This window comes from Dendrobium catenatum, unplaced genomic scaffold (genome assembly GCF_001605985.2).
Source record: "Dendrobium catenatum unplaced genomic scaffold, ASM160598v2 fragScaff_scaffold_998, whole genome shotgun sequence".
NCBI lineage: Eukaryota > Viridiplantae > Streptophyta > Magnoliopsida > Asparagales > Orchidaceae > Dendrobium > Dendrobium catenatum.
In genome coordinates, this window is record NW_021319460.1 from 15,471 (window position 1) to 26,808 (window position 11,338).

Consider the following 11,338-nt stretch of genomic DNA (forward strand, 5'->3'; position numbering starts at 1 on the left):
TATCATTCTCTTCCTGTTGTGAGAGAAATTGGAGCACATACTCATTTATTCAATCAATGAAGAGGAATAAAATAACTTCACAACGTGCTGAAGATTTAGTTTATGTGCATACAAATCTTCGTCTTCTATCAAGGAAAACCCCACTTTATATGACAGGTGATAACAAGATGTGGGATGTTGCTGGAGATGGGTTCGAGTGCCTTGATGATATGGGATTATTGAAGGTTGCAAATCTTTCTCTAGATGAACCAGAGTTGGAAGCAATGATATTCAATGATGATGATATTGAAGGCCAAAGACCAACATCTGAATCTAATTTTATCATTCCCTCTATTGAGTAGTTAGACCTTCATGTTGTATTAAATGATTTTTTGCTTATATTTTTGTGTTTGTACTAGATATTTTGTACTAAACATCTTTATGTTATAAGCTAAACAAGTTATCATGAATTGATTTATTATTGCTTGACATTTTTACTATAATGTCACCTTAATTTTTATATATTATATTAAAAAATTATTATGTCGTGTTCACGCCGCACTCGTATCCTAAATTTTTAAAAATTGTCGTGTCCCGTGTCCGTGTCGTGTCGTGTCCGTGTCGCCGTGTCCGTGTAGGTGCATCATAACTCCCATTAAGTGCCACCCAAGCATCCAATCAAAACAAGGAAAAAACCCAAAGAACAAGGCACGGCCAGCACAATAACCGAGCAGCCCAACATCCAAACAACCAGCCCAGGAACCAAACCATCAGGAAACCCAACAAACACCAAGGGAAAAGCACGGCCAGCCCAGGAACCAAACCGTCAGGAAACCCAACAACCAAGAAACACATTAGTTGAGACCTCAAAACACCAAGCAACCAAAGACAAATGGGCCAAGTCCAATAGAAGAAAAAACAGCCCACTAATAAATACCCAAATAAGGAAAAAAATTGAAATTTTTTGCCTACATCAATTTTCTTTTGGAGGTGAAATCTCATCTCCTGATGATATAGCTTTAAAACCTCCATCAAGCACAGACTGAGCCATATCTAACTCTTGAATCAAAGCAGCATACTTCTTTTCGATCATCTCATTTTCTCAATTAAACTCGGCTAGGAGTAAACGCTTCTTACTCTCACATTTTTCTGCACAAAAGCACATTTTTTCTTGAATTTTGTATAGCTCATTCTGGATTGGATCTGTAGAATTTCCTTGGGACGAGACCTAATTGCTTGTTGGAATTTGGAGTTCAAGATCACTCGGCTGATTTTCGACAACAATAGATTCTATTACATCATGATTGTCCATTTTTTTGAAGAAAGGAAAACTAGAACGACAACCTAGAGGCTCTAATACCAAATTGATGGGATAAAAAAACATAACTAAGTTTGCAAACAAAAAAGTATGTCTTCCTTCCAAATGACAAAACACACACTAAATAGTACACAAAAAACCTTCTAATCACGACACAACTACCTTGCAACTTACAAATTTTAAAGAGAAGAAGAATACAAATGGGGCGAGAACCGTGGATAGAAGGTGGTAGAGTCTGGGACGAACTTTTAGGGGATAGAGTAGAAGATAATAGCTCGCAAGCTATAAAAACCTTAAGTTTTGTTTCCAAAATCATTACATATTTCACTATAAACAACAGCAAACAGCCCCTTAAATAGGAAAATGGAATCCAAACAACCTACCACAAGTACCACCCAAGCAACCAATCAAAACAGGAGAAAAAAACTCAAAGAACAAGGCACGGCCAGCACAAGAACCGAGCAGCCAAGCATCCCGACAGCCAGTCCAGGAACCAAACAGCCAAGAAACCCAACAGACACCAAGGGAAAGGCACGACCAACCCAGGAACCGAGCAGCCAGTCAACCCAACATCCACCAAGGAAAGGCACAGCCAACCAAAAACCCATCGGCCGTGAACTCCAAAACATCAAGCAACCAAAGACAAATGGGCCAAGCCCAATAGAAGAAAAAATAGCCGACCAATAAATACCCAAATATGGAAAAAATTTTGAAATTTTTTTCCTACATCAATTTTCCCTTGGTAGAGAAATCTCATCTTCTGATGAGATAGCTTTAGAACCTCCATCAAGTGCAAACTGAGCCATATCTAACTCTCAAATCAAAGCAGCGTACTTCTTTTCAATCATCTCCTTTTCTCGATTAAACTAGACAAGAAGTAAACGCTTCTTACTCTCATATTTTTCTAAACAAAAGCACATTTTTCTTGAATTTTGTATAGCTCATTTTGGATTGGATCGGTATAATTTCCTTGGGATGAAACTCATTTGCTTGTTGAAATTTGGACTTCAAGATCACTTGCCTGATATTTGTCAACAATAGATTCTATTACATCATAATTGTCCATTTTTTAAAAAGAAAAGAAGACTACAATGATAATTTAGAGTCTCTCATACCAAATTGATGTTATAAAAAAAACAAAATTAAGATTGCAAATAAAAAACTTATCTTCCTTCCAAATGACAAAACACACACTAAAGAGGACACAACAAAGCTTCTAACTACTTTTAATAGCCACCTCAAATTACATTAGGACAATACACGACGCAATCCATATCTAACTCCTGAATCAAAGCAGTGTACTTATTTTTTATCATCTCTTTTTCTCGATTAAACTCGGCTAGAAGTAAACTCTTCTTACTCTCATATTTTTCTGCACAAAAGCACATTTTTTCTTGAATTTTGTATAGCTCATTCTGGAGTAGATCGGTAGAATTTCCTTGGGACGGGACCCATTTGCTTGTTGGAATTTGGACTTCAAGATAACTTGGCTTATTTTCGTCAACAATAGATTTTATTACATCATGATAGTCCATTTTTTAGAAGAAAGGAAGACTAGAACGACAATCTAGAGTCTCTGATACCAAATTTATGCATTAAAAAAAAAACAAAATTAAGATTGCAAACAAAAAACTTGTCTTCCTTCCAAATGACAAAACATACACTAAACAAGACATAACAAAGCTTCTAACTACTTTTAGAAGCCACCTCAAATTATATTAGGACAATACACGGTGCAACTACCTTGCAACTTACAGATTTTTAAAGAGAAGAAAGATACAAATTGAAGGGTTACCATGGAGAGAAGAAAGAAGATAGAAGTCCGAGACGAAGTTTAAAAAGATAGGGAAGTAGTCATTACTTAATTTATCATTCATCGTTGCACTACAAATTTATCTTAATATTCTCATTTCTATTATTCTAAACGTAGCTATTAACACTTTTTTTACCATAAAAGACTCAAATCAATACAACAAAGCCAACTTAATTATAATTTAAAAAAAAAAAGAATTTAAATCTCCCTGGCAATCTCTTATCACACAACCTACCAGAGGTGCTTTTCCATTTAATAACTCAACTTGAACTATAAAAATTATAAACTCATATATCCCAATTTTTTTTATAAGAAATCCAACATAGTTGTTAACCTATCATACTTTTTTTTTCTTTTTTTTTTAATTAAAATTAATGTTAATTCGTTAACCTATTATACTTAGATATCACTCTAAGTTACAATACTTTTAGCAAAAAATTATTAAAGTTCTCTAACAAAGTTTTATATTACATTATATTTTTCCTATTAATTCTAAGTTTTCTATCTTCCATACATTTTATTTATAGTTCTAAAGTATCAATTATTTTAGTAAATGTCATGCCAACTAAAGCTAGGTAGCTTAGATATCATGCCAATTTTATTTTAACCAAAGCCCTAGATAAGAAAAATGGGGGTTGCGTTAGGTAGTCCATAACCAATGTAAAACTAATTGAACAATCATGACATTAATATTTTAATACATTATATTAATGCTAAGACATTCCCTGGAAGAGAAGAGATGTATGACCTGAATAAAGCGAAAATTATGTAAGGGCCACTGCACAAGCACTAGGGTATACCATTAAATAAGGATTCCCACATCATGGATGAATGTTGAAAAATAAGTTAGTTCATAAAACTAGAATTATGATAGAAATTGGAATATAGGTATCTTATAAATAAATTAATGATATGTATTCAAGAAACTAAAAGGGGAAAAGGCTAAGGAGATTGATAGTTTACTATTTAAACTTCGGTATCCATATAGGAGTCATATTACAAATAGTGTATGTATGATTATAAATAAGAATTTAAAAGATAATACTGTAGAAATTAATAAAATTGAAGATAGAATTATAACCTTAAACATTATTGTTGATGCTAAGATTGTTAATGTTATAAGAGCTTATGGTGGTCCTTAATAAGATTTGGATATATGTTCAAAAATAAAATTTTTGAATGACTTAGAAAAATTAATGCAAATGATACCTCTTACAAAAAAAGTTTTTATTGGAAGAGATTAAAATGGGCATATTAGTAGAGTGGTAGAAGATTTTAAAAGCATTCATGATAGTTGTAAATTTGAAGAAACTAATGAATGTGGTATGATCATATTAGATTTTGCTAGAACTTCTTACTTTATAATTGCTAATATTTTTTTAAGAAAAGAGAGGAGCATCTACTTAGTTATTGTTGAAAGACTATAATACCGTAAGAGGAGGGGTAAATTATGGTTTTAAAAATTTTTTGATTAAAAAAAGTAATTCAAGTAATTTTGCTACTAATTGGCAAGAGAACAAGCAAACATACAATTTTAATATTTTACAAGTAAAATAAATGATAAAGTACACAGGTGTAACAACAATAACAAAATCAAGCCTTTATATCATTACGTTGATTATATGAATCATTTTTTCCTGTTGTGTCATATTAAGAATCGAGTTCTCATTTAAATCTAATAAAAAATATCATTTATAATAGTTTCTAACAATGTATTTTTAGCTTTACTTCTACATTTTTAAACATAGGCCAGATCTAATACATCTACTCTTTAAGTCATCGGAAGGCCGACGTTTTATGTTACCAAACCATCTAAAGATGAATCTCTTTAATATTATTTGCCACAGGAGCTACTCCAACCTTTTCATATATATTTTGTATTATGACTCTTAAGTGTAAAGCCACTTATCCACCTGAGCACCCTCATCTCTACAACAGTTAATTTTATGCTTCTCTTTTAATCACTAATATTTTATGCCATAAAGTATTACAAGTCTCACAACTAAAAAGTAAAACAAGTGCAAGTAAAGAAAATAGTTGGCACAACATTTCTATGTGGTTCAACCTAGACTTCAATCCAACATACATCCACAGCAGCCAACTCTCGAGCTAAAAGCTACTAATCACAAGTTTGTCTTACAAACCTCACTTTTTTAAATCAAAGAAATTACTTACAACTTAAAAACTCTCTTACAAAAGTACAACCCAGACTAATTACTATATGAACTTCACTAAGTTAAATGGCTTATATTAACAAAAAAAATAACTTATTATAAATAATACAAGCTCAAATTAAATTGCAATAAAAGAAAAAAAATATTTAAGGTGATTTTTTGAAATACTAATAATCACCTCACCACTTATAAATGGGATGTAAAATATATTTATATATTTATATATATAGATGAATAAAATTTCACATAAATTTAGTTTATTTTTTATTTAAAATATAACTCCTTAAATTATATAAAGTGAATATATTAAATTAAACATGTACATATAATACTTTTAAAAATGGATTAGATTTGAAATATAAATCTATGCCAAAACTAAAAAGATTTGCTTAAAATTTTACGGATGAGAAAAAAATTTTAAATCTATAAAACTTAATCTAAGATGCTCAACAAGTATTTCATTAAAAAAATAAGAAAATTATAAGGTAACAATACAAAGGAATAGCAAAGAAAATTTTAGAAATAGAAAACGAACTCGAGAACTTTAAGAGAAGTTGCTCAAATGAATATGTTGAAGCTTCCGAACTAAAAATTTGATTTATAAAATTGTAGAGAACTTAAAATGAAAATCTAATGTTCTCCTCTCAAAATATTATATAAAAAGAAAGGAAGAAGAGAGAAGGTGCTAAAATTTTCAAGTTAATAGCAACCCTTACATAAAAAGAATGGGATGTGTTTATAAGAAAATTATAATTTAAGCTAATTTTAAAGAAAACTAATGAACTAAAATTATTTTATCAAATAATAATATAATATTTAATTAAAAAATTAATTTATATTAAATAAATAATAGATCAAAATAGCTATGAAATAAAAATTTGATCTTGATGAAGATCAACCCAAAACTCAGGAATTATTATGTAATATTTATTTAAAAAAAATTTAAATATATTTAGATTTATTTAAAATATATTTAATATTCAAAAAAATATGATGCAATTTATATAAAAACACTTTTATTCGTAAATATTTATAAGAATTTTAATTTGAAATGTATATATTAAATATAATAAATAAAATTTCAAACATACATACTTATAATTTTAATTATCCTAATTAAGTATCTTTATATAATTTTGACAAATTTTATGTTATATATGAAGTATTTAAAAATATCTAAATTAACATATAATTAATTAATTAAGAAATTTTATTGATATTTAATATGAGTTTATTAATCCTAATATATATATATATATAGCAAATCATACCGTACAACTATACAAGTAAACTTCTATGGATCTCTAATACACTTTTGAATGAATTTAATCTAAAATATTATATCTAAAGCTCCTATCAATCTTAGGTTTTACTAATTTTGCTCAAAATTGGGTTATACAAGATATATCCCATATAAGTAGTCATCTTACATATCTATCAGCTAATGCAAATTTTGCTCGAACTTGGATTCTCCAAGGTATACCCCATATAAATAATCATCTTGCATATCTATCAGTCAATGCACCTAAAATACTTAACACAAATTAAAATATCCAAGAATATATTTGTTATCATCAAAATCAATAGAATAAGTCATGAGACACATCAATCATATAGTTATAAAAATGGACATAATAAAACTCAAATTGATTATTTTCTCATAAGGAAAATAGATAGTTAGATTGCAAAAATTATAATCATTTCGAATAAAATTTTATGTACCAACATCACTTATTAGTTTTGAACTTTAACATGAAGGAGTGTAAAATGAAAAACAAAATAAAATATTATTTTAGTATTAGATAGTGTATTTAAAAAATGCTAATAAAAATATTTTTGTGAGTAAGATTTAAGATTTTAAGATTTTGGTTGTTAATAAAAAAGCTAATGATATGTAGGAAAAAGTATTTAGTGATATTAAGAAGGTTGTAAAATATATACTTGGAGAATCAAAATGAAAAACTCCTAATAATAAAAATAATTAGTGGTGGAATCAAAATATATTAAAAAAATATCAAAACTAAGAAGATTTATTATAAACATTGGTTTAAATACAAAAGTTCAAAAAATTGGAAAAGGTACATAGGAGCCCATAGGGATTCAAAAAAAAGTAATATATGATGCAAAAAATTTAACTTTTAGTGATTTATATGATAAATGTATTGATCCAACTATACTAAGAAAGATAGAGATAAACCTAAAAAGAATTGGTTAGAAGTATTAACAATGACCATTTTTATTAGATTAAAATAAGAATTTAACTCTTAATATGATATAATGGAGAAAATTAATTCATGTAAGTGACCCCACTAGTAGGATAAAGGCATGAATTTATTGTTAATGTTGATTTATATAATAGATTAGATATTAAGGAGGACTAAAGATATTTGTAATAAGTTAGCAAAGCAAAAAAATAGAAAAAAATGTAATTTATGTAAAGTGTATTAAGAATAAAAACAAAAAATGTTTTTCTTAAAAGAAAATATTCAACATAAGTGGTGAGATATTTCCATAAATTTGACAATAAAGGTTAATGATTTTAGGGGCCTTAGACCTAAATGAAACCAAATATTTTTTTATTTTATCATTTATTAGTAAATTCGAAGTTGAAGAGGCTTTAAAGAAAATGAAGTATTAAAAAATAGTATGACCTTATGATATTCAAATAGAAGTATATAAATGCTTAGAAGATAAAGAAATTTCTTAGCAAACTAAATTTTTAATATTAATTTGAAGACTAAAAAGAATTCAGATGAATGGTTAATGAGTATATTGATTCCTATTTTTAATAATAGAAGTGATGCACAAGAATGTGCAAATTATAGAAAAATTTAAATTAATGTGTCATACATTGAAAATATGGTACGGAGTAAAAGAGCATAGGTTATGATGTAATACTAATGTTTCTCAAAATTAGTTGAATTTATGATGGGTTGGTATACTATGGAAGCTATATATTTGCTAAAAGAATTGATGGAAAAGTACAGCGAATAAGGAGGATCTACATATGATAAAGTTCTAAGAGAAGTACTCTAGAGAGTTTTAGAAGAAGAGAGAGTTAATAATACTTATATGCAAGTCATTAAGGATATATATATATATATATATATATAAGAGTTGTTACTTACGTTCAAATACAAGGTGGATTGGCCAAGTATTTTTCTATTTCAATTGGATTACATCAAGGATCAGCTTTAAGCCCATATGTTTTTGTTGTAGTTCCAAACTAAACTCTTCCTTAAAACGCTCATCTATTAATTTATCCATGAGCATTTTCATATTTCCTCAATACCTTCATCTTTAGCTAAAATCCAATTATCTTCATTTCTAAAATGTCTAACTTGATCAAAATTTCTATATCTCTTATCTCTTGTCTTACCAATTTTAATATCTACTTTTTTTCTTTCCTAATACTATCACTAAGCCTCTTTTCATCATCTTTTTTTCCTCTATTATTCGAACATTTTTCTTGCAATAATGACAAACTTATATATGTAGGCTATGGAATTAGCAAATAGAATGCCTAAAGGAATTATTCGGTTTAGGGGTTATTTGATTGCAAGTATCATGGGTGCAATGTAAGAAAAATGTAAGTGTTTTGAGTTTATTGTGTTTGGTGGGAAGTAAATTAAATGTACAGTAATCCATTGAAGAATATGAAATTCTTTTTCTTATTTATTTTCAATGTATTTGGAATTTACCCACCAACTCCGCTGCCATCGCCACTTGTCGCCACCATCTCCACTGCCGCCCTCCGTTGTTGCTATCGCCAAATTTTACACTAAATTAACTTTAAACCTAATTACAAAACAAATAATCTCCTAAATTAGTATTCTTTTTACTCTGCATTCATTTTTTAATAAAGCAAATAGCCCCTTAGTGCATTTTGAATGTAATGTAAAATAAGCATATGCAAAAAAATACACCCAATTTGAATACATTCGCTTAAGGTTTGTGAAAAAAAAGAATAATAAAGTAAATTAACTTTAGTTCAAACTAAGCGGAAAAAAATAACTTTGCATGTGACAATATATCAGAAGAAATCTCGTTGTGTTTTGATATAAGATAGCACTGGCATTTTAGTATGGTAAAATTGAACCAAACACATGGTAATTGATAGATACAAAAACATCATAATAACATGAACATCCCAATACTATTAAAGTAAACAACCCTAAACCATTTAGCATGTGTAACTAAATTTTGAGAGATTGTCCTAATCATAAGTAATAATTAAAAAAATTGAGCATTCACCTTTGAATACCAAGCCCCCCAAGAGGCTTGAATGGCAAGAACTGGACTTGCGCGATTCTGCAAAGCCCTCTGTTGTTAACCTTCTTCGTATAGAGTTTTGCAGTGTTCTCATAAAACATGAACCTCTTTCCAATCACAGAAGTCGATCCCCATATCATCCCCTCCTTTGTCATCTTCAAGGTCATAAAAGATAAACAAAACTCAAATAGATCAAATCAAAATAAAACCATCAAAAGCCTACATTTGTCCCAGCATTAATGATTGATCCCAATACCAAGTGCATTCTCTGTCCTCCTAGAACGGAAAACGATGTTATTCCTAATGGCCAGCGCACGTAGCTTGACGCTGGAGCATCCAACTTCAGCATGATGCGGCGCGAGCACTTGGCTAAGCTCAGCAAAGAAGACTCCATCCTCGGCGAACTAAAACATGGCAATAGTCGAAAATAATAAAATAAACAAATGGGATCAGAATGTCAGACCAACTAGAGCTAGGGCTCTGTTTTTACTTGCCTTCCACTTTTTCCTCATTTGGATCGCCATATTTACAAATCGGGGCTGGAGAGAGAACCTTTTGAGAGGCTCGCCCGTTCCAGAAGCCGATAGTCAAATAGAAGGCAAGATACAAGATCGGAGGCAGCCAGATACGCTATTGAGAGTTGAGATTTGGACCGAAACTAGTGAAGGGGAGAAGAAATGAGAGATATCTGACAGCCGTAGCGGTAGCGTGGGGTTGTGATGAGGAAGGATGGCGTCATGTGGCGGATTTAGAACAGAGTAGGAGAGAGGGTAGAAAGAACGGAGATTACTACTGCGATGGCGGCGAAAAACGACGGCGAAGGTTGCGTAGGGAGCAGGAGTGTAAGCGGTGTTTAGCAAGATGGCCTGGACATTCGCGGTGGAAATAGAGAGCGGCTACGCCCGGTGGGCAGGCTTGGTCGGGCAGAGGAGAGAACAGCGACGGCTTCGCGGTCGGGCGGCTTCGAGATGTTTGAGCGGGGATCGCGGAGCGGGTAGCGGGGACAAGCAGGAAATTAGTAAAGGCAGAGGCAGCGTAGGGTGGGGCAAATTATTGCACGGGACGCGGAAAATTGGACATCCAAGCACTTTTAAATGCGCTTTATCTATGTTTTTTATCAAGGTTTTGAAAATCGGACCGGACAACGAACCGGAACAAGGAGGGGTTCACGGTTCATCATCACATTTTCAATGGTAGTTGTCCATGTCGAAGAACTATGCATATCGTGTTGTCTCATATTTGTATTCATATGTAATATATGGAAATATTATATCACAGCGAAGCATAGCGCTGTTCTCAGATCGCCACTTCGTAGAGCTCCACCCACATCTTCTCACTCATCTTGATCTAGCCACTATTTCCACAGTCTTTAAACTTTCGTCGAATTTTCTATACTAAATTAACTTTAACTATACAAACAAATATTCCTAATAGTTCTTACTCTGCATTTCTTTTTATCAAAACCGCCTTACAATAGCTGCCTTTTCCTATATCAAGTGCTATAGTAGGTTTGAAAATTGTATGTAAAATATTATTAGAAAGCTGTAGCGCGCAAATAATACACACTCATCTATTAGTATATGACTTATTTTCGCATAAATGAATTGTGTGAGATAAATGCAGTAGATATAATTAATTTAATAGACTCTGTTGGAGTTTCTAGAAATATAGCTCGAGTACAAAAATATACTTTTGTATAGTTGACGGTATTGATCAGATATGTATGTAATCTCGTTTTGTCTTCATACATATGAGCTAATGCACTATTGAGAAAAACATTAT

The 11,338-nt window shown here is 30.8% G+C and overlaps 1 protein-coding gene across 1 annotated transcript in view; it reads right to left on the reverse strand.

The window, feature by feature from the left end:
* LOC110106696 (putative pentatricopeptide repeat-containing protein At1g31840) overlaps positions 1-10,606 on the reverse strand; it is a 19,656-nt gene extending 9,050 nt beyond the window's left edge. Inside the window, exons 1-3 of the mRNA XM_020836672.2 lie at positions 10,051-10,606; positions 9,813-9,960; positions 9,539-9,711 (exon numbers count right to left, since the gene is read on the reverse strand). Coding sequence (XP_020692331.1) covers positions 9,539-9,711; positions 9,813-9,950 — 311 coding nt within the window. The 5' untranslated portion in view covers positions 9,951-9,960; positions 10,051-10,606. The remainder of the gene's footprint in view (positions 1-9,538; positions 9,712-9,812; positions 9,961-10,050) is intronic.
* Positions 10,607-11,338: the final 732 nt, after the last annotated feature.